The sequence below is a fragment of the Dipodomys spectabilis genome, unplaced genomic scaffold (assembly GCF_019054845.1).
Source record: "Dipodomys spectabilis isolate Male_0828 unplaced genomic scaffold, ASM1905484v1 ptg000024l, whole genome shotgun sequence".
Taxonomy (NCBI): domain Eukaryota; kingdom Metazoa; phylum Chordata; class Mammalia; order Rodentia; family Heteromyidae; genus Dipodomys; species Dipodomys spectabilis.
This window is the reverse complement of record NW_024870701.1, coordinates 31,835,830-31,861,280: the sequence shown is the minus strand read 5'-3', so window position 1 is coordinate 31,861,280 and position 25,451 is coordinate 31,835,830. Positions and strand designations below refer to the sequence as shown.

Here is a 25,451-nt window from a genome sequence, read left to right as displayed (position 1 = left end):
GTGTGTGTGTGTGTGTGTGTGTGTGTGTGTGTGTGTGTGTGTGTTATGCTGATCTCAGGTCTTAAACTCAGGATAAACACTATCCCTGAGCATTTTTGGTCATGGCTAGGAATCTACCACCACTTGGGCCACAGATCCCTTGTGTGTTTATGTGTGTGTGTGGGGGGGGGGGGGGGAAGGTGGGGGGGAGGGGAGGGGGAGAGTAGCTTATTGGAGATAAGAATCTCATGGATTTTTTTTTCCTGCCTGGGATGGCTTTGAACCATGATCCTCAGAGCTCAACCTCCTGAGTAGCTAGGATTACAGATGTGAGCCATCAGCTCCTTATTGTTGTTGTTCCAGTCCTGGGGGTTAAACTCAGGGCACGGGCACTGTTCCTGAGCTTTTTGCTTAAGGTTAGTGCTTCTCTATCACTTGAGCCACATCTCCCCTTCTGCTTTAGGTTCTTTTTTTTTTTTTTGGTTGTTGGTTGGTTCGTTGGCAGTTAGCCAGCTACCCAGGCTGACTTTCAATCAAGATCCTCAGATCTTAGCCTCCTGAGTAGCTAGGATTATAGGCATGAATCACCAGCATCCAGCATTGCTCAGCATTTTAAAAACATCTTTTCAAAACTGGCACTGGGATTTGAACTCAGGGCCTTTACATGCTAAGCAGGTGCTTTACCACTTGAGCCATGTCCCTAGCCCTAAATATATACTATGTGTGCTACATAAATGTCCACAAAGGCAAATCCTACAAGTTATCAAAATATACTTTGATTGACAATATATAGGTTCAGCGCTGTGATTTCTGGGCAATGAAAACAGCTTGAATGGCATATTGCATACAACAGTGTAATACTGCTGTACTTGAGGAGTAGCCATATCAATATTTTAGGATTTGTGCTACTGCCCAGAACACTGCTCTTCCCAGAAGCAGAGTAGCCTGCTCTACTAAAGCCAACTGCTGCCCGAGGCAAAGGCAGGTCACAGAAGCAGCTGTGGAGACATTCTGAGCAGACTGTTCTATAATGTGACGGTCAGTCAGACAAAGTAGAATTTTAAATGAGTATGGGCTTAATACATTATCTTCATTTGGCCTGAAACCTTTTTTCAGTGCTTAAAAGTCCAAAGAATTCTCCACCTGCCAATAGTACTCTCCCTTTAAGCCATTCAACACAAAACACTAGTAAATCCTCTGGCTTGCCATTTTTATTCTTTCTAAACTCCCAGAATGTTGTCCTGGTGAACTGACACCACAGCTAAAATGGATGGCACTGCAACATTTTACAACATATAATGGAACTGGACTACCTTTTCTATTTTGGAGAAAATACATTGTAATGTCCACTGGGACTGAGGATAAGAGATTATAGGAACCATTTCTCCAGTCTGATAAAGTACCTAGTAGCAAGTCCAGAGATCCATAGCAATTAAAAGGCAAATGAAAGTTAAATATAGAATTTGTATATCTACTGTACATTATAATCAAGGATCTGATCTTGTCAACCAATCATTAATTATTTCTTACCTACTAACACTCTCCTGGAGTAGTAGGCAAGTGAGGGTGCATAAGTAGGCCGCTGAAATGCAAATCTGGGGACAAAGTAGCCAGCTATCACTTATTTATCTGTAATGCAAAGTGGGGTTAGCTGAACTTACCACACACAGGCAGAATTTATTTATTTATTTTTGATGCCTGGCCCAGTTCTTGTGGTCTTAAACTTTCAAAAGCAGCAACATGATGGTTTTGCATAGAGATCTGTTTAGTCACAGCAAGGGTACTTCTCAGAAAGGAAAAAACAAACGAACAATACAAAACAATTTCTCACCCTTTCAAAACTTAGACCATAACATTATAATGATTCAATTTTAAAATGTTTAAGGATAACATCATTAGCATTATAAAGAATGAGACAGTAAAATGAAACTGTAGTGACCTAAATGCTCGCCCTATGAGACAGCAGTTTAGAATTACAATAATAAATTATTTCTCCAAGGCCAGTTGAAAATTTCTAGCATTTTAGCTCCAATTGTGCTGTGTTTCTACTGGAGCTAGACTTTTTTTTTTTTTTGAATTTTTTTATTGTGATTAAGTGATTACATAAATTTCACAGCATTTTGGGATAGTGATACTTGAAGTTAGACTCTTTAACAACTCCTTGGTGGGGCCAGACTGTTAAGATCTGACCAGAGAGCTCATGGAGTGACCCTGCAGGGGCACTGGTGCCTCCCTTCCAGCAGCACTGGGCTGGCCCAGCACTAGAGGGATGGCAGAATGGACCCGTGCACTCCAACCAACACCAATGGGGCTGCTGAGCAGCTCTAGCTCCCACTCAACCAGGAACATAGCGAGCAGCTCCAAGTAGCCCACATCTCAGGCAACTTTCTACCACCTCAGCCATGCCCTCTGGCAAGATTCTTCATCCCTCCCCGCTCCCACTGGCTGGGTGTTCTACAGGTAGCCACTGCCTATAGAGAGAAGTCTAATCTTAGCCTCGAAGGAGGGTCTTTCTTTGTCCTCAACGCTAGCTAGTCAAAGTAGTAACTACTGTTTTTACACATATTATTTCTCTGTCCTCAACTCTAGCTAGTCAAAGTAGTAACTACTGTTTTTACACATATTATTTCTGGATGCTCTTTTTACTTCTTCTAGTAGTTAACCATTTGATACGAGCAAGGAATTGTTTCCCTGGGCAGCCAGCTGGTGTAATTTCTATCTCCTTGTCAGGTGTATCTCCTTTCCTCCCTGCCTCTCTTCAAAAATGTTCACTTTTCTATATACTACCTCAAAGTAATTTCCTAGGTGACTACATTTTTTATAATCTTCCAGAAGATTCTATGTCCTTCCCCACAAGATGGTAAAGTAGTATAATTCCCACAGAGTTCTCCAAAGTGCCCAGCCTAACCTAATGTATGATTATGATGATATGAAATTCCTAATGATGGTGAAAAATCTGCTAACATGCCTACATTAAAGTTCTATTCACAAAACTAATTATGTCCAATAGTCAAAATAAGACAAACAAAGAGCCTAGTGACATTTTGTTTGAATGGTCCTTACAAAAATTCATAAAAATTGCTATCTTTATGATATTCTACACTATCATTCAAAAAAGAGTGACTCTTATTATTTTAGGTTTTTAAAAATCTCAGTAAGCCCCTCGGTAGATGAATGGATCAAGAAAATGTGGTAAATATACAAATGGAATTCTATCCATCAGAAAGAATAACATTGTTCCATTTATAAGGAAATGGAAAGACTTTGAAAAATTATATTAAATGAAGCCAGACCCAAAGAAAAGCAGGTCATATGATTTCCCTCATTTGTAAGAACCAGAATATGAATATGTTACTCTTAACAGGGCAATCTCAACAACCCAAAGTGCTTAGTGCAAAGGACTTTATATAATGAGACATATTAACAAGAACTACAACTTATGGAAACAAGAGGTTCTCAATAGACCCTATATATAAATCATTCTTTTTTCTCTATTTTTTTCTTTCTCCATTTCTCTTAGTTTTTTGCACCTCATGTTTTGCATATTAGACAATGCAGTATGTGGAGGGGAAAGAGAATCACAGAAACAGCAGAACAATGGATGAACTACAGCAACATTGATACTCACTTGACACTATGTTGGATATGAATATTACAACTTGAGGGGGGGTAGAGGGAGGAATAAGTGGGAGATAAAGAGGGATGGGTAACAATGATTAAAAACAAATATATTTATTGCCTAACCTATGTAAATATAACCCCCAGCTCATCACCTTTTCAATTTAAAAAATCTCAGTAAGATTTCAGTTATTTTTCCTAGTATATCTGTCAGGTTCATACCTAGGTAATTTATATTTTTAAGACTGTATGTAGACTGACATTTTTATTATTACACACTTAAACATGAGAATGTTTGTCAGGAACTTAGATAAGAAGGAAGGTGGCCAATCATTAAAGATAACTATAAAGGTAGTGAGAAACAATTGACTTTTGGACATATTTCCAAGATCAATTCAATAATCAGAGTAAAGGATAAGCCTAAAGAACTAGAAGAAAAAGAAAGGTGATTATCACCTGAGACATAGAAGGCCAGGAGTAGAGCAGATTTGGATGGGAGAAAAATGTTTTTTAAAGCATGCATAATTTCTATTTTTCAGACTTCTTAAATATTTCCCTGTTTGGGAAAATTTCTTTGTGAAGATACAATGTGATTCCAAACTCCAACTTAAAAAAAAATCAGTTCTGCTGTGCTTGAATTAGTGTTGAGTCCAGACAGCCACTGAGCCATTGCTATGGAACCCTAGGGCTCTGTAGAACATAATTTTCAAACTGAAGGTATAAAGAAAGAACTCTACACTTATTGATTTCATTCAAGCATTCAAGTCTTATAGTGGACTTGGGCTCTGGCCGAGCCCAGATGAATTGGGAAGCACCAAGAAGTCTGAAGGACTTACTGTTTGCCTATGTGGGCCAAAGTGTAAAGAAATAAATAGACTCGAGCCCTACCACTCACCAGTCTGGGAAATTGTGTTTTCTAAGGACCCAGCAGGGAACCTACGCAAAATCTATCTGTTCACTTCTTACCAAAGGCTTCTAAAAGTTCTACAACTGATGAGGAGGTTAGACTGGATGTCCTCGATGTCCCTTCCTGGCAATAAAACTGTCCGAACTGATAGAAACTTAAATACTAACTGTACAGACCCTAGAGTGAACATATGCTATTAAGGTTTATGTTATGAAATATGACCAAGTTAAGTTGACAGACCAAATTAATTCAAAATAAGAATGTCCCATGTAGGAAAAAAAAAGTTGTCACAGTAGCAATACAACACTAAAGTCTGTCATTAAATCTGCTACTCGGGCAATCTAGTGGCAGGAAGCAAGCAAGAAAACTAAAAATTGAAGCAAAATTGAAAACTGAATTAAAGTAGCTAGTATATACATGTGATGGTTCGCAGAATCTTATACTAATACTGCATTACATTGTAGACTAAAAATTTGTTATAAACCTTTTGTATATTACTTAGATTCCTATAAGTATATAGTTCTCAAACTATCATAAACACTATATTTAATTCTGAGATATTTTTACAAAAGTCACTTCAAAGTCCTTTTGTAAATTAAATGTAAAGAAAGTGCTACTAACAACATTTTCAGAAGGGATTAGTACTTGGAGTTTGTTTTGTTTTTTAAAAAGCCAGGTAGTAAATTTTTTTACTCTTCTGAAGGCCATACAAATTCAATTAAATCTATTTTACTCTGCTATTGTAGAATAGCCAAAGGCAATATATAAACAAGTGGATATGGCTCTATTCCAATAAAACTTTATTCCTAAGAACAGGCAGAAGGCTAGGTTTGGTACCCAGACATGGTTTTCTCATTTGTAGCTTACAGTGCAAATATATTCCCCATAATCCAAGTCTACAAAGTTGGAGATGTTTGTAGAATGAGTCAATATGGAAAGTTATTGCTTGGTGAGCTGGTACTAGTACACATAAGGACAGACATAAATAGGAAAATGCTTTAAAGATGCTCAGCTTCAAATATATAGCACAGTTGTGCACTATGAAAGATATAGCAGCAGACAAACAACAATCAGGATAGGTGAGTTCAAGTGGCAACTATAAATACAAGCACTTCACAGTTAGGATAACAATATATCACATTAATAATTTCACAGAACTCTATAATTTTAGATGGAAATGACCTTAGAATTAACCTTGTCTAGCTTACTTGTTTTATAGAAGATAACCCTAAGGCTCATAAAATGTATCAAATTAAGAAAAAATGGGAACAAATTAAAAGTGTTTTTGGACACCAAGGATGACATTATATCATCAAGACAGGGTCTGTAATGCAATTGTCAGAATGCAGTTAAAAATGATAAAGCGGTATGTACCATAAATTATTCACAACTAAAAACAAAATGATCTGAGTTAACATGGTTAAAATAAAAAAGAAGAAAATAAATATATAGAAATTCATCCAAGTAGAAATAAAAACATAAATACTAAGTTAAAAAGTGTTTAAAACTTATATATAATGACGTGGCCAAAGGAAAATGTATTTTTACATAGATCTAAGGAATAAAATATCCTACCACAAACAGTGGGAATTAACATGTCGTTGGGGAAAAAAAATCATGAACACTAGGAAAAAATAATCTGGACTAAAATCTTTTATAAGACAAAAAACTTTAAGGAAGTTACTTAAGTATTCAGTCATATATAACTATAGTAAAATCTACTCCTTTGTTTCTTAGGAAGACTTTAAGAAGTAGTCAGTATACATTCTTAAGGAGTTATTTCCTCTACTTATTCTTCTATAAACATTTGTAGGAACAAAAATAATGTCTAACATTTAAAGAGTGCTCATTTGTCAGATCATTTTCTAAGTGCTTTTACCTATTTTGGTTACTTAATCCTTACAATAATCATGTCAGAGGGGTACTATTATCATCCCTCTTTCCTAGATGACCAAACAGAGCCACCAAGTAGTTAAAGCTCCTCAGATATTAAGTGGTGTGCCAGGATTCAAACCCAAGCAATCTGGTTCAAATATAATGACGTTGCAATAAAAAAAGGTGAATTACCTAAAGAATTAGCTCTGGGAGCAGTAAAAATGTCATTTATTCATTCTGATGAGTTCCCATCATATCTTCTCTTGAAAATTTGACAAAAATGGACAATTTGTGCATTAAGGTAATTAAATGATCAGAATGATCATAAAAGACTCAATTTAAAATAACTGTAAAAGATCCTATATTCTACGGACTATTCTGACTACACATTAAAATTACATAGGAAAGTTAACAAAATGACACAAATAGTGGGGTCTGTTGGTGCAAGCCTATAATTCCAGCACTGGAGAGGTTGAGGCAGGAAGTCAGAATTTCAGGTCAGCCTGGGCAAAAAAGTAGTGTGCAGTGTCGAGACCATGTCTTAAAAATAAAATAAAAACAAAAATTCTAAAGGCATAGTACAAATGGGAGAATACTTACCTAGCATGTGTGAAGCCTTGGGTTCAATCACCTTCATCAGAAAAAAAATTAAAAAAAAAAAAAACACCCACAACAAAACAAAAAAGACCAACCAAACAAAAAGCACGGATACCTGAACCTCACTCTTGCCTTTCTAAATAGAAACTCCACATAAGGCTCAGGTACCTGATTTTTCAAACACAGTGCACATGATATTTATGACTTAATCAGTGAACATTCACTGGCTGAATTCAGAGATGCAATGATGAGACAAGACAAGTAGCATCTGGAAGTGGGGTGACATTCAACGGTAAAATTACAAATGAGAGTGCAGGTAAACAATATGGAAAGCTGAGTCAGAGTACGCAGAAGAAAGAACAAATTAACAGTGGAGGAAGGAGTAGGGTAGGAAGTACCATCACTCCTGTCCCAGAAAGATCAGGTTGGAAACCTGAGGTGACAAAGATAACAATGCAGATTCTATGGCCAGAGCAGCAACTCAGCATCATGAACAAATGACTGTACGGTGAAGTGCCCGCCCATTTGCCTTGCAAATGGCATCCATACTTTCCTTGTTATTGCTACTTTTTTCCATAACTTGTAACTACTACTAGTTTAGTTATCCATTTCAGATAAATGACTTTGTCCTATTCTTACTGTTAAAATACTGGAGATGTACCCTGAACATCATGAGCCAGGATATGATAAAGACACCTGTACATCCATGTTCATTGACATACTGTTCACAATAGCCAAGATATGGAAACAGCCCAGTTGCCCCACCATAGATGAGTGGATCCAAAAATTGTGGTATCTATGCACAATGGAATTATACACAGCCACTAGAAAGAATAATGTTGTTTGCATGGAAATGGGTGGAAATAGAACAAACCAGGTCGAGTGAGCTAAGACAAGGCCACAGAGACAAAAGGTGGAGGTTCTCTCTGGTAGGTAGAAATCAGATCTAAAATAAACTGGGAAATGATCAGTTATACAGGATTCTAGATATTAACACAGAGTGCGACAAAAGGACGATACTCTTAGGAGAGAAACACAAAGAGGTAATGCCTAAGTGCCTCTTCATATGTATATAACATATATATATATATATATATATATATATATATATATATATATAAACAAACTCTAAGATATGGAAACAAGAGACCTCTCTTTTCTTTCTTTATATATATTTTCAAAAGTTAAGTTTTTTTTTTACCCTTATGTATGGTGTATTCAAGTGTATATTTTTGGAAGGGTTGGGAAGAGGTACAGAACTTGAGAGAAAAAGGGTAAAAAAGTACAGTAGTAGAATACACTGGACACCAATGAAAGTGAACTGAACAACTCATGGATGGAGACAGAGGGAGGGATTGGGAGAGAATGAGGGGACAGAAGACATTGTACGAAAGGAAATGTGCTCATGACCTGCCTTGTGCAATTGTAATCCCTCTGTATATCACTTCTATAATAATGACAAAATAAATTAATTAAAAATAAGGATATGGTTCTATGGGTGAAACTCAGTCCTAGAGCACTTGCTTAGCATGGTCAAGGCCCTGTGTTCCCTCTCACAAACCATACTCACACAGAACTATATCTACTTATTTAAAATTTGGCTTAATTTTCTTCTTTAACCATCTAAGTAAAAATTAAGATCACTACAAAAACCTACCATTACACAACATATTCTTTCAATAAAATATTCAGGTTAGAAAGCATAAGGAGTATCTGGAGAATTATTTTCACAAAACAAAATTACAGATAACCACACAACAATATAAAACTCCAACTACAGGTTCATAAAATGAAAATATTCCTTAGGTAGCACCTAAATGCTGCTTTTATTTGGTGGTATGGTAGCTAAATTGAGAAGGATGAAAGTCCACATTGGTTTTAAGAATTAAAATAACAGATAAGCAATTATTTTGACAAGCTCTTACAGTGGTTCCTATCTACTTTTATTTTCATGACTTTCTTTTGAGAACTGAATGGAATGTGTGTTCCCTTTCTCAAGACAAACACATGAATGTACACAGTGGCACTCCGTGCAATGGCAGTGAGATCATGTACCTTGGCTAGCACGATGGTGTTTCTGAAGATATACTGTAAAACACACAAACAAAAGGTCATTTTCTCTAATCTATGTGTTTCATATGAGACTTGAAAGATATTTCCAAAGCACAGAGATGTGGGTTTTGTATGCGTTTGTATTTCTACAGTACCAATGAAAGACTAACAAGATGTTGAGAGTTACGGAAAGCCTGACACTGACCTCCCTTTCTGTAGCAGCACTTGTTTATAACACAAGGGGCTGTGTGAAATAGAAAAACAGAAACAAAAACAAAAACATTCTGCTTTAAAATGAGAACACTGGTGTCCAAGCAGAAGCTTGGCACTTGTGTGTGTGTCTGTATGTGCACACGCACGTGTCTGTATTAGGGCCTAATTCAGGGCCTCACGCTTTCTGGCTCATGGCTGGCACTTTAGCCAAGCGGTCAACCCAGCACTTTGCTGGTTAATTGGAGATGTAGACTTACAGACTTTTCAGCCCAGGCTTGTACTGAACTTCAATGTTCCAGGTCGCAACATCATGAGTCGCTACAATGATAAGTATGACTCACTGGCACCCGGCAAGCGTGGCGCTTTTTAGTAGCCTGATCTTAATTATTTAACCTCTGCCCTCTGTTGTCTAAAAAAAAAATCTAGTACACTTTCACTAATCCTTAGTATATTTGGTAGTACTAGGCAAAGCTTCATTTACTTCATGTGACAAATGGAAATGTAACCGTGCTTACATAACAGAACTTTGAAATAAAATTGGATCATACATGCGAAGTGCACAGCAGAATGCTTGGCAAGCTATCACTAGTATGCTTCATAATGTGCTAGATGTGGGGTAAGTCTGTCTTGCAAGTGTCAAGGGATAGTTATCAAATTTGGAATTTAAAAAGTGTTAAATAAGTGAAAGGCGTTTCCTTTCTCCATTTCTGATGGGATATACGTAAGATGATGATAATATGCTGCAGTAGAAGAGGGGGAGGCTGGCAATCCTGCTTCTGAAGATTACTTCTTCAACCATGTGATAAGTTTCAGCTGAGGGCATTTGTGGGTTTTTGCACCAGATGAGGAAAGCTGTCTGTCTGAGGTCACAGTCCCTTTTCTGAGCACCCTTTAACTCAACAACTGATGGGTAGGAATATTAAAATCTGAGCCCTGTGCCCCAAATTAGGGTGAGTCACCAGTCCCAGAGTTTCCTAAGATCAGCTTAGGCTTTCTATGGAATGGAACTCCTTTGTCCAATCCTCCTTTTATTCTCCTCAAGCTATTGATCCCAGGAACACTCATGCACCACAAATCTGTCTCAGAGTCTGCCGCCTAGGGAAATGACTTATGACACTTGCCCAAAGTCCAAAAGCTAATGAGAGATCAAAATGGAATTTACAAAGGATGTGCCAGCATAGTTCTATAATTATAAAATGAACAGAAAAGCTGAAAAAAAAAGAATCAAAGATACCACAAGGTAATACTATTACTAACCTTCTAAAATGATTTAATCATAATGCCTCATGGTGGATTATAATAAAAAATAAATTCCTTTGATATGAAACAAGACAGTTACTACATCTACACAGGAAAATATGAAGGGGCTGAAAAAGATAAACTTTCTGGAAATATTTTTTATTGCATTCCAGAAACAGAGACTAACAGGATAAAAAAGGGCATAAGCATCAAAATAGCCCTATTATTTATTTCATAGAAGAGAGGGTACAAGGTAACAGGGCAACTTAATCTAGCTTTGTTCTTAATGTTATTTCAATATATACAAACTGTAAGTCGCCCAAAGAACAATCTAGATCTAAATATAAGTATAAAATTGATTATAAAACAAGATTTAAATTACAGAGTTACTCTTTTCTCCTAATAATATGGATAACAGGGGTTTGACTCCCTTGTACATTTTCACAGAATGGCTTGTGAGGAAGATTAAAACTCATTATCTACACATTTAACTACACTGGCAATTAAAGTTCATGAACTATTGTATCTTAATGGCCTTATCTCAAAATGAAGATAATAATTATTATCTCATTCAATAAAGTACCAACAAGTAAATATTTAATGGCACCAATACATTTGAAATGCCACATAAACAAACATGGAAACACATATGGTAGCTTTTGTCAGTTTAGCATTACAATATATTAATAAACACGATTGTTATTCACCAAGAAAACATAGAAACATGAAGGCACCTGGATGCTTCCATCAAAGACTGCAAGACTTAAACTGATACATTTAAATGTAATCAGAACACCTACCTTATTAAAGAAAAAAAAAGTCCTGAATATTTCTGCAATAGGCAAAACTACTACCAATGAATCTAAGACTACTGAGCAAGAAATGGAGTAATGCAATTTAAAAGCAAATCCATGATTACCTTAAAATATTTTTATACTTAATAAAATAGTAGGCATAAGAAAGGTGGAAAATGTCAAGAATGCTTCAAATATGTTTTATATCAATCATTGTGATATACTAGTCTTTGCTAAACTTGCTCAGAATCTCTGCATCTATTCTTTCAATAAAATAATTATAGATCCTAAAGGTAGAAGACCCTTCTATTCTATTACCAACTCTCAAGAATTGTGAGAAGAATCCCTATTTCCATATTAACACTCAACTCTTTCTTTTTTCTAGCTATAGTAATAATAACTTACACCTGAAATTATGATAGTTTAAAGATGTACAATGAACAAATTCATGAATACCAGAATTTTGACTAAAGATAAATTACAGGTAGTAAAGTGATGACAGAGCTGTATATGCCAGCACACACCTGTAATCCCAGCACTTGGGAGGGTGAGGGAGGATGATGAAGAGTTTGAGGCTCATCTAGGTCACAAAGTTTGATTTTCAAAAATGAAGCAAAATTTTTTTAAAAAAGTGATTTCATCTTAGCCATTTATCTATTTGTCTAATAGCTATTTGCTATTTAGATGAATTTGTATTCCAGTTTGGGATTTATCTAGACTATCAAAATTTGTTCATATACTTTAAAATGGATAACAGACATCAAATACAGTAAATATTACACTTAACGAATTAAAAAGAAAAAGAGTAATTTTCATTTTAAACATAACTCTTACAAAGGATTTAAAGATTTAAATTTGTAATTAAAAAGATGTGACTATCAACATTAAAAATGTGCAGAAGGTTAGATGGAGATATAGTATGCAAACAAGTTTGAAAATCTCCAGATTTTAAAAACAATCACATAAAAGCTTCATTAACCTCTACCATTCTAAATGCGAAACATCTAAGTAAGAAACCATATACAAGAGTTTTGGGGTTGTTAGAGTGACACTGATAGGTAGGTAAGCCTTATTAAGAGTTCTTTGTAGACAAGGGAAGATTTGTTTGAAGAATTTGAAGAACTTATGAAATGGGAAGCAGGCTAGAAGTGAGAGTTGGAGACTAGTCATCTGGAATCCTCTAAAGAAAAGGGAAAGAGATTGTGCCCAAATAGAGTCTAGAAAGGAAAGTAGTGTTCCAATCACTAGAGGCTTGGGTTCATGTTTAGCTTTTACCCCTTATTAACTGAACCAGGTTTAGAAAGTCTAAAGTCTATTTTGAAAATCTAATAAGAGGCTAGAAAATAAGTGCAAATTATAAAGCCATAGCACATGTTGGTCATCAAGCCCTCTTCAACTAGGAGATAGTGAGCAGTATGTTAAAACCATGAGCCCTGCAACCAACCAACTAGATGATCCACAAAAACTACTACTTGCTAGAGAAAACAAGTTAAAGTAACAAGTCTGGGACAGGGTAGCCTATTAACTTCATATATGAAATAAAATGATACATATAACAAGTTGTAGAGATATCATGAAGACAGAATTTATGACTAGAAAGAGCTTAGAAATAGTTGCTTTATTATTTGTGGTAGTTAATTATTATTTTCTGATTCTTTTTTTTTTTTGGGGTCTGGTGGTGGGGCCTGAACTCTGGGCCTAAGCGCTGTCCCTCAGTTCTTCAACTCAAGGCTAGTGCTCTACCACTTGAGCCACAGCGCCACTTCCAGCTTTTTTCTTTTTGCTTATGTGGTGCTAAGAAATCGAACCCAGGGCCTCAGGCATGCAAGGCAAGCGCTCTACCACTGAGCCAACTTCCCAGCCCTATTCTCTGATTCTTAATGTCAAATAGAAGTCAAGAGAAAATCATTCATAAGCATTTGTTTAATTGAACATTGAAAAATTACAGAAGCAGCAGCTAGTACACTGAAGATTTTCATAACAGAAGGCACTACATGGCTACTGGCAATTACAGCAAGAGAATGAGACAATGGTTAAGTGAAGATCCCTGTGTGGTAACTGTTGGATAACATACAGCTTTTCCCATTGTGGAAAGGCTGAAGCACAACATTTTGTTCTACGAAGAACAGCCTGTGGTACAATCACTCAGATTATTTGGTCCTTAAAAGATGATGAAATTCATTCAAAATGATTTTTCAACAAAATAGGAACACTCTGACCTAAGGAATGCTATTGTTCAAGTACACAAAGACCTCATTCCCAAACACATACCAAACATACACCTGAAGGCAGCAGTGTGGTGCAAACCCTTTGAGTTCAAATGGTAAGAGTTTAGAGGTCATTTAAAAAATGTCAGTGGAGGATGGGAATGTGGCTTAGTGGTAGAGTGCTTGCCTAGCATGTATGAAGCCTGGGTTCGATTCCTCAGTACCACATACACAGAAAAAGACCAAAGTGGTGCTGTGGCTCAAGTGGAAGAATGCTAACCTTAAGCAAAAGAAGCTTAGGGACAGTGCCCAGACCCTGAGTTCAAGCCCCAGGACTGGTAACAACAACAAAAACAATGTCAGTGGAATTTTTAAATTGTAAAGGTAATTAAAAATTCACCATTCTTCAGCTATGCTGTTTTCTTTTGTTATTTCCAGTTTGTGACTTTTCAAACCACATTTAGGACAAGTTATATAGTTCTTCAGAAATTACTTTCAAAAAAATTTAATTTGAAACAAGCTTTCACAAATTTTGGCAAGCATCTTGACAAAAAGTAAACAAAAAACAACCCCCACAAAAAAACTGATCTATCTATAAGTTTTTGATAACTATACCCAAAAAGCAACACTCCAAAGAGATGGTATTGCTTTTCACTCAAGCATTATAGATGAGCTCAAACTTGGGCTGTATTTAATATGTTGAGATTCTGCTGGCAAATAACGTACACAAAAAAAACCCAGATTAGCATTAATAATTTTAAAACTTACATGTATGCCTGGCCAGTGAGTAGTTGGATCCTCCACTAGTCAAACCAAATCCTTCAGGAATCTGACTAGAGCTCCGGGGCCTGGTCAGCAGTTTGGGAGGCTCAATTTCAGCACCAAATTCAGCTCCTATAACGCCTAGTAAAACGATCGCAGTAGCTTGTTTCCGTCTTTCCTCATAAGATGTAGAAATTTTCTTCATTTGTGGGACACTTGATAAACAACCTAAAGACCAAAACATGAGGATATAAATTAAATTTGTTTTAAACAAAGGACCAGAATAACTGGATAGAGCAAAAAGACCTAGTTGAGTGTAAGCAACGGAAATGGTGACTATAACACCAAAAAAGACTGATGGTTGCTGTTGTTATAGTTTCTTAGTTTCTGTATATCACATGAGTCCACAAAGAATAGATTTATCCTTAAAAATATTGTTATTTTTAAGACAAGTTTAGTTTATTACCCATTTTCCTAATTTGTGAAATTTTGTGCAGTATATTTCCGACTATACATATGCTGCTTATTGATGCTCCTTCACTGTCACAAAATCATTGTAAAAGTCACATTTCATCAATTACATTTCTTATAACAATCCTAAAACATTTAACTAATACATACTAACAAATATTTTTCAATCTGATACCATAGTGTACTTTTTTTAACCACTTCATAGAAATTTTCTACTTCTTTTTAAAGATAGAGAGAAAATGTTTATGAGAGTATTAGCAGGTATTGATCAAGATGCATTGTACTTATATCCTGACATACAGAATTCTAACATCTTTGTATAACTGCTTAATTTTTTTAAAAAAGTATTAGAGGGTTTATGCTATTACAGATTCAAAGTAAAACAGAATATAACAGGGTTCTGTGATAGTTAAGGTAACTAAAGTGAAAAAAAAAAAAAACATGTAAAAACTTAATCATACCAAGAAAAAAAAAAAATCAATGATCACTGCCTCTGTGTTTGAAATCACCTTAATTTCAGACAAAATAATACAGTTTGATAGTCTATATGGAAGTATGTGCATTTAAATCCAACTTTATTTATGTGCAAGAGCAGACAGAAGACAATAAGAACACAATGCCACTGCAGCCAGATTCACGTATTATAGTTTATTACAGTACTACATATTTTACTGTTTAAGTAGTATATTCTTGAAACAGGAAGCAAACCATGCTCCCCTCCCCCATGTCTCAGCAAGAGCATGCTCCATAACAATAGTTCAAAGGAAAGCTCTATTCTGCAGTTGCACTGATTGTTCTGTCAGCTGACCTCTGCAGAAGGGAATTGCTAACCGCTGCCTTGCTCCTTAGCTGACAAATGAATGATCGCAACTCCATCTATTTTCACTATGGCTGCCTCTAGCCCAGGTGCTCAGACAGAGAGCCCGGTGTGACATCTTAGATCAAGATGAATTGGCACAAACTCCTGATCCAAGATTGTTTTATACCATTTAATTTAGTTTCTTCCCTTGCTTGGATGAGCACAGCTCTGGTTATGGATTTCTATTCTAATGTACTGAAGCAGGCCCTGAAAGAAGCCAATGAAGCAGCTGCTGGAGCAAGGGACTGCAGGGATACTGATCAATAGGCAAGGCATTGACCCCAGCCGTTCAGCCTCTGCAAGGGCCACTGCATGCAGGGGGAGGGGACCCAGAAACACACATGGGCTACTTCCAGTAGGAAATTAAACAACGGGGCACTTGGAGAGCTCCACCTCTAGCCCCGGTTCCCCACGTTCTCTCAGTTCCTTTTAATTACCTCAATCTTGTCTTAACTCCAGCTTCTTGGGAAGAAATGAAGAGTTAGGGGAGTTTTAATAATGCTCTTTCAAACAGCCATTTGTAAATTTTATCCCTAATCTAATAGAAAGAATTGTAACAGGTGCCGTCTGCTAAGTGGCCAAAATATGAAATCTTAATTAGCTGTTGGAAACATCACTTGGGGTGATTTAAAGTTTGGCACGTGTCTAGGCTCATAATAACACTGTCCAATTGGCTGATGCTGAAATTCTACAGGATGGAATTTTTGTCATCATTCAGATGTGAAAAGATGATTGCTCTTTGTTAATAAGGATAGAGGCAAAAAAGGACAAGGACTCCCTAAAAGAGACATTGATTAATTAGTAATTCTTTAAGGTCCAGATGCATATTCTTTTTACTATTCTAAAATTACAAACAATTTATTGTTCTTTTATTGTTCAAATTTGGACGCATCTTTACATTATTAGTTTGGCCTGAGTTTTCTGTTGAATAACAGCAGGGATATGTAATTAGGTGCAATGTTTCCCTACAAATAAACTGACAATCAAATGGGAGATTTTGAAATATTAAAAGTAAAACAATTCTCGAAAAGTAAACCTGCCCACAGTTTTCATTTGTCTCATGAAAATTTGGTATTTTTTCACAGAGCCATAGCTCCATTTAATCATGCTAAAGGGTGACATAGAGATCCATTTTCTTGACAGGACGGTTGATCACCCTATCACAGTAAGAAAATTAATACCTTCAACTAGCTCTATGTGGAAAACAGCAGCTACGTGCAATGGTAAAAGGACACAAATGTTCTTTCTGTATTTTAGGTTGTAGACAGGATACATATTTGTTGTGGAAATATGTTTCCTCATTACTGGGTTACTTTTAACAAAATATGAGGCTTTGATTTTATTAAAACAACCATTTAATTCATACAATGTTCTCAAAAGTACATAATTGTCTGTAGATTTAGCATAATTGACTACAGCTTTACACGAACAGGAGTAAACACTTACAGCTTAACTAGAGCACAGGTAAAATATCTGAGAAATTTAAGCTATTTAAAGGGCTATGAGATATTGATTACTTCATTTACAAAGCAGTCAGAGAGTGCAACCAAGAGGTCAAGATAAATTTAACAGTTTGAAGCACTTTACTAAATAACTCTAAAGATCATGTTAATTGGCTTTGTGCAGTTCTAGGGTAAAATTAATTTTATCCTAGCTTACAATAAAAGGATTAAAAGACATATTAAGTTCCTCAGCTTTAACTGGAATAGGAATCAATGGATTTGAATTAAGGCTAACGGAGGTTTTATGAGAGATGGACTACCAGCAGATACTTTATATCTGCAATTAGCCATATATTGACAGAGTACTGCTATTGTATTAAGTATTAAAACCTTAGATAAGTACATACCAACAATTTATTACTCCGAGAAAATACTTCAGATCTGTTAAATAAGTTTTCAAAATATTGCTTCTTTGTTTAGGACTGAGTATCAGAATGTTTTTAAAAAATAATTTACTTATATATAAGCATCTAGTAAAAAATTTAATAATGTGGTTCAACTCAATCATAAGTCCCTTAAGATTACAAGCACACTTAAAACATTTCTAACATTAAGAAATTAGTGATAACCCTAGTGACAGGATTTTTTTAAATCAACATATTATTTTAATACCTAGTTCTGGCACATGATAGAGCCCAAGTGACAGTCAAAATGATAACAATATTTTGTGATTTTTCACCTGAATTTTCAGTGTAACTTGAAACATCATTCTGAAAATTGAGAAATAGATATTTGTCCATAATAAATAAAAATAAGATATTAAGTGCTGTTTTAGAATTTAGTATTTTCCAATCATATGTATGAGATAAATTGTTATTAATATAGCAGTGACAATCATTTGCATTTAATTAAGATATATAGTGCTACATATTAAAAATAACCACGACTTTAAAAATAGAAAAACAATGACCTTTATAAAACAAAATAAAAAAAAATCAAGGAAAACCAGTAAGTTGTAAGGCCTCAGCCTCATGTTAAAAACAAAAAGGCAGCATGTAGAGATTATTTAAAATAATTATGGAGAAAGTAATTTCCATTATGGATCTTTACACACTTCCTTTTATTTGTAACGAAGTGTACTTGTTAATACTAGGTTTTAGTTATTAACAAATGAGTGCATATATAGCAAAGTGAACCCTGTTCATATGGCAATCTAGAGGACAAGAATTCAGACACATGATGTGCTATGTGGCGTCAACACACAATTAGAATGGTCACTGCATATTACTGAAACTCTATAAATGTTAACCCATAAAGCTACATTATATTTCTATTTTCAGCGCAATAAAATAGTTTGCTAAAAATTTCATTTTTATCTAACATTATTTTCCCAACTCCAAAGATATTTTAAATGCGCTATTAACAAATATTGGCCATAAAAAGCATGTATAAACCTGAATAGTAAGTAAAGGTAAATTTAAAATAATACCTGATAGTGAAATTGGTCTAATGAAGACACTTTAAACTAGATTTTAAAAAGTTGAATTCAAATTCAAAAAAATACTTTAATCAAAATAACTTTTCTTCTGGTTACTATCTAAATGAATATACCTGGTTGCTTAACAGACTATTAATTATTTATTTTTACATGTTTGATCTTCTTTATATGCTGCTAAGTGTTAGCTCTTAATATAAATATATACACACAATATATATCCACATAGTATAGTCTTAGTGATATAATTAAATTCCTTTCCTAAACTAAGTGCTTTTATATGAGTATTGCATATTATTTTTATTTGTTGACATAGCTTACAGCTTTATAATTTTTACATGGCAAATAAATTTTGGAGGAATGTATAACTGCAGATGGTTAAATATGGAATTTTACTTCTGCATGTAAGTAAAACAATGCAATTACTTTTCATTTTCTTTTCTACTTCCTGTGGAAAAAAGATGAACCTATGAAAAATGAGTATTATAGTGCAATTCAACATGTTTTCTTATTACTACCAATGCAGGAGTGTGTGCAGAATGTTGGCAGTGTGGGAGTTTCCCTCCTAGCATTAAGAATATTTTGTTGTTCATGTTCTTAATGTGACACATCTGCCAGTGTTTTCCTCACATCTATTGACTGAGCAGATGGAATGTGCTCCCCAAATGTAGGAGGCTTTTACAGTTGCTGCTGCTAAGGGCACTATTCCTTCTCATGTGAAAACCAAAGAGAACAAACATGCTGTTAATTTGTATGCATGCACGATAGCCCCCTGCTGGAACACACTGGGTTCTGCAAATGCATATTTCTTTCAGCTGCTGCTGATTAAGCCATTTTGAAATAATGTCTCTACATAGTGTATATTGTATATGTGCACATATTTGACAAGATATGTCAAGCCATTTCCAACTAAGTCAGCTCAAAGCAATATAGCTGGCTAGTAAAAATGATTTTTAAGAAAAATTTAATATCATTATCTTGGAGTGTTATTTTGACAACTAGAAACATTAACCTTTGAAGGAAAATTACATTTTTCAAGTTCTTAATGGAAAAAAAGTCTTATTTTTCAGAGATAGTACTCTGTTCTTGATTTTTCCATGACACTAATCATCTTATTTTCCCATTATTCTCTATCAAAACATCAATCAAATAGTCTATTACTTTTCTATACCTCTAACTTTAGTGTAAACATTTTCAGTTTGGGAGAAAATTGAGGCTTAAAAAAAACACTACATATCTAAGACATTCAGATAATCAGAAATTGTGTAGATAACAGCTTCTGAAAATGTTCAATTCTGGTTCAATGTACCTTTCAAAGATGAATGTGAGACAAATGTCAAATTTTAAGAAATGTACAAATTATAATCATAATAGAATTATTACCTTTCTCTTGAAAAAAGGAAAATTTCCGAAAGCCAATGGTATAAGTTGCTTGTATAAGCATATAAATCTGAAAACCTGGTAAGTCTGTCTCAAAGTTATTGCTAAAAAGAACAATACCTGCAATGAGACTGACATAAAAATAATGGCATGGACATTTTTTCTGCAGAAGATCCAGCAGGATATATGAACCATTTTGTGACTTTTAGAATATGTTGTGTGCAGATTTTATATGTAGGCATGACAGCACAGTGAGAAACAAAATTGTTACACCTGAGGTCATTTTTACTCATAAAGTAACAAATCATTTGTTGGATTCACTTAAAAATATTTTCACCAAGACAATTATCTCTATCCATTTCGTGATACAAGCTGAGACCAAAAGGAATAAGATCCAGTGCCACCTCTGAGGAAGTATACATATGGAAACTCATAGTATTCAAGTTTTGGGAGTTGCTATATATTTGGTCCCAATAATGAAACAATGACATATGACTAAATGAAACCAATTTTAAAGGTATTAAAGGTTTCTTTAGAATGAATTAAATTTTCTAAGGGGTTTCTTATACATTATAATGCTACTTCTGGTTTAAAAAAATCATGACCTCATTTCATGTTTATTTTTTCTTCTGCTTTCTTCAATGTGAGGCATTAAATAGAAATAATGGAATCCACTGTTAAGGACAATGTAATTACTGGCCATAATTATGTAGTAATAGCATATATTAGGTAAAATTTTGAAAATTCAAGAGAGTGAGGGAAAGCATGACACCATCCAAAAAAGAAATGTGTTCTTACCCGACTTACATAAATCTAACTTCTCTGCACATCACCTTTATAATGACAAAAAATTAAAAAATATTTGATGATCCTGAAGCAAATGTTCATAGTGCACAAATAACAGATGCATTGAAACAGAAATAGCAGATACCTGAAGTTTTCATCTTTTTTTAGTCAGAATCTTGTGGGTTATCAAAATTTGGTAAAGATTATCACCCAGTATCTAATTTTTAAGAAATGTGAAAGTAAATTTAAATGAGAAAGTATAGAGAATTTTCTCAAGATGTAGAATGCAAGCCTAGCATACAAGGCCCTGAGTTCAATTTCTAGAACTACAAAAACAAACAAAAAAGAAAAAAAAAATCAGTCAATCAATAAAGGAAAAAAAAAAAAAAACAAAGAAAGAAAACAAGGAAGAAACAAATTTAAAGGCGAAATAAAGTTAAAGACAGTTTTGAATTTAAACTTACTGGTTATATAATCAAGAATGCAAATCTTTACAAGAAATGCTAGGAAAACACAAGTAAAGTAAACCTTTATACTTAAAAGATAAAGCCATTGGTAAAGTAAACCATAGCCTATAACTATTAAGTACGTGCTCATTATTAACACACAACCAAAGCAACAGAGTTGTCTGGCGCTAGTAAAGAAAAATCCACATTGGAAAGTGGCTAATTCTCATTTTCCCAAAGATTTCTAAGTAGTTCAGAGAGCTTAATGAAATTGCAAGTTTGCAATACAGTATTTTCATTTCTGAGCTTGTACATGATTGGGTTGTCATCATTTTTAAGCTACATGTAGATATGTGATTATGTGTTTATGAGATTATTGAAGATGATTTTAAACTACTTTGTATTTCTTCATTTTATGACAGCTATTATAAGCCTATCAAATTAACTCTAATTATAATTTGGCAAATTTTCACTGACTTTTTGGTCTATAAAAACGGTTTGCTTTACTGTAAGCCTTCTCAAATAAGCATGTAAAAAATTAAAATCCCTTAATATTTTCTTTCAAGTAACTATTCTATATGATTTCCTAACTAGTTTCTATTAATTTGTATTTTGTACTTGTTAAACCAAAACAGCTTCTGGGCCCTGAATTTCTGCCCAGCTCTTCCAATGTGTCACCGAGCAAGCTATGTGGGCTGGCTAACTCGGTGATTTGTGAGAATTACTACTACCATTGCTACTCCCACCATTCCTGAGATGAACACTAATAGAAAAGTTTAATGTTTTAATCTAGATGTGGAGTTTTTGAAGATGTGCTATTTTTAAAGGTGAATTAAAAAAAAAAAGTCTGCTACAAAGGAAGGCAAATTTCCTCTTTATGTTCAAATCATCAGTTGTGAAGAGTTGTGAAAAGAAAGCTTTCTGATCTTAATTTTTATGACAAAATTCCCATATTAAAAAAACACAAACCTACAAAATCTGATGATTGATGTTAAATAAAAACAAATATCAAAGATAGCTCTATGTTTTTGGTTTTTTACTTAGCTGCTGAGAGGCTGTGGAAGAACAAAGAGAAATAAAAATTAAGAGAAGATAAAACTTAGAATTACTAACGATTAACACCAGTACAAAACTACTGGTCTCAGTATTATAAATTGCCACACAAGAATTCAACACAGATTGCTTTCATCAATGCAAGAATTTGATGAGTAATTAAGATTTTCCTTTTGTAACTTACTAATAAGAAGAATAAGTGAACAACTTCTTTAATATTTTACCCAGTGTATTAACCAATGTATTTGACTTCTACAAAATAAGCAACAGTATTTACTTATGGAAAAAAAATCCTCTCAAATATGTTAAAGAGAAAAGGTTGCTAATATAAATGTACCAACAGAAAATACTAAACATCTTTTAAATAATTGAAGAAAAGGAACACAAAAAGACACTTGTTCCTAAAAAACTCCATCTGCTAAATTGGGGTATATAACCTACCTACTAATGTATTTGTGCTAATTGACATAATTATAGGCCTATTATAATCACTTCCCAATTTTACACAAATAAATACCACTGAGACTTTAAAAGGATAAGAACAAGTAAAAAGGGGAATTATAAAACATCCTGTAGGTCCAAGAAAAGAAGACTATTTGAGGAAAATTTCAGAGGAAAAGTGGAGGTCAAAGAGATGTTTTAACCAAACCAATACCCATATTTTATAGACAAGAAAGGTAAGTGGATTACGTGCTTAGGTGACAAGGTGAAGGGCACAAAAAGAGTAGGCACTCATGGCAACATCACCTAGATTGATCACCAGTATGTTCACTGGCCTCTAGGTCAGTGTTTGTTACATAGAAACTTGTTAATATTGGGCAAATGCTCCAAGATGAATGACTATTAGGTCTTTTCAATGCTGCAAACATTTCTTAAAATAATGAGCAAATAAGATTTATAATTAGAAAGAGATGAATGGAGGAAAATATGCTATCAAGAAACAAAGTAGCTACATCAGATTGCTTTTATATATAAATTTATATGGAATATTAAAACATGCTGAAACAATATGAAGTACTGAGTAAAAAAATGCTATCCCAAACCAAATGAATAATTTTAATAGAATGATAATATCAGCATGTTATCTAGAAAAGCACGAATATCCAACAATACCCATGGGATAAAAGTTTCTTCAGATACATGGTAAAAACATGAATTCAAATAAAAATTTAAATCAGTTTCTTCTACACAAATCATCTAATAACTTGATATGAATCATAAATGTACATATACACATGTTATATACTAAGGTCCAAATATTAGAAATAAATGTAAATTATTAAAAAAAACTCACATGGCAATATAAAAGAATAGCTAAGGGTTAAAGACAATCATTTTCTACTGCATACTAGTGCTATTCTAAGCCGATAGTGTGTTTAAATCCACACCAATGAAATCAATACAGCACTGTTCTATTCAAGGTGAGACCAAATAAACCTGTCTGAAGCTTTGAGAAATAGGCTTTGCAGTATACTTTGAGTGCTAAATGCCTTTCGTCCAGAGATCTGTCATTAAATAATCATTAGCCATCATTCACTCCTCCTAAAAAGCTTAACATCTAAACTTGTTCGGCATGCACTAAAGCATTAGTATAGACTACCAAGTAAGTACTCATTAGCACTTAGAGATGTTTTGGTCACTGTTTAGCTCTGTATCACCTTATCAAAAATAGTCCCCAAATAGTATTACAAATTTGTCACTGGATTAGAATACAATGGCTACAAAGGATTAGTAAAGAGAGTTTCAATGTAATGATCAGTCTGATTTGGATAACACAAGACAACTTCACAGAGCTACAACCAACTCCTTCCTGGATCTTTAATCCAAATAAATCCTAACATCTCTCCTACTGTCCTATTTGGCATCAAACAGAGCACAAATAAAATTTAAAAGAAAAGAAAATAGAAGTTAATCATGATAGAAAATTCACTGAATCTTGGCTTTGATTCCATTTGTACTTTAAAATGATGCTTTCTTTATCAAGACAAGTTATACCTAAATTTCAATATATGTTTACCCTAGTTTCTGAATAGCTGCTAAAATGGAAACCTACATTACTTTAGGTATTGTAAAGTCAAAAGAAAAAGTTAAGATATATTTGTATTCTTTCTATTACCTGAAAGATTAAATAATAGCAGAAAATGGTCTTTATCTAGTAATGTTATTGGACTATATGTGTAAATTTGATGGTCAAGGTAATTTTCTCTGTACTTAATTCTTATATGCTATTACACTAATCTTCTCAGTTTCAAGCTAATATTAATGAAAATGTAATTTCTGCACGACATTAATTTGTTCTTCACTTTTTAAAAGCTCAAATAAAAATATATGGCCAAATACTTATGATCTCATCTACAATTTTACAACTGATCATTTTCAATTTATTTAACATAGATTTCAACCTAAATGAGAGTCATGACATTTGATTAACATTTTATTTAAGTGGATGACATCTGATATTTTCCAAGCAGTATATGGATAACTAATACAAAATTTAATGTATTATTTAAGCTATTATATATATATTAAAATTCCAAGTATACATTGTATAAATATCAACCAATATTTAGAAATTTTCTAGCATTTTACTTATTAGTATATTTCACCTTTGAGATTTTCATTTTTCTCTTCCTATCCCAACATAGTTCAACTGCTAACATATGAACAAGTATCACAGTACTTTGATATCACAATACTGTCAATTAGTAATATCTTGAGGTTCAAAGATATTATAAAGCCTAATTTCATCACAAACCATTTTAACGGCCTTAGTTGCAACAATAAGATTTTTAAATCTCAGCCAATACACTTTAGAATAGAAAATGATCATTGCTTTCCACTTGTTAATGATCCATCAATAAATGCACTGAATCGATCAAATCATGAGCTAAAAACAAAGTATCATTCTAGTCATTCAGAAAAGAAGAAGCCTCTTAGGAAAAGTAATAAAACTGAAAATAATCTACATACGAAAAAGAACACCATGCAGATAGCAAGAAAACAGGACTACACAGGGACCATTCAGACTTAGCAAAAATATTGTCAACATAAACCATTGCTTACTGAAAGAGCCTTGCATCTCAAAAGTTTTGAAAATATATTTTGACAATAAATAAAAAACACGAAGTTTTCTCATTATAACTTGCCTCTATAGGCACTTTAAAAAAGTATGTGACTGACAAAATGATCACAGCTGAATCTGATTTAAGCCATGCTCTCTGTGAGAAGGAACTCTTTCAGGACCTCAGCAAACTCTTAACTTCCTGCTGACTTTGT

General features: G+C 34.1%; 1 protein-coding gene across 2 annotated transcripts in view; it reads right to left on the bottom strand.

Annotated features, from left to right (window-relative positions):
* Positions 1–25,451, bottom strand: part of Wdr7 (WD repeat domain 7) — a 286,867-nt gene that overhangs the window by 114,642 nt on the left and 146,774 nt on the right. For both annotated transcript variants that reach the window (XM_042675086.1, XM_042675087.1), the window contains exon 20: positions 14,250–14,471. In XM_042675086.1, the coding sequence (XP_042531020.1) occupies positions 14,250–14,471 (222 nt within the window). The remainder of the gene's footprint in view (positions 1–14,249; positions 14,472–25,451) is intronic.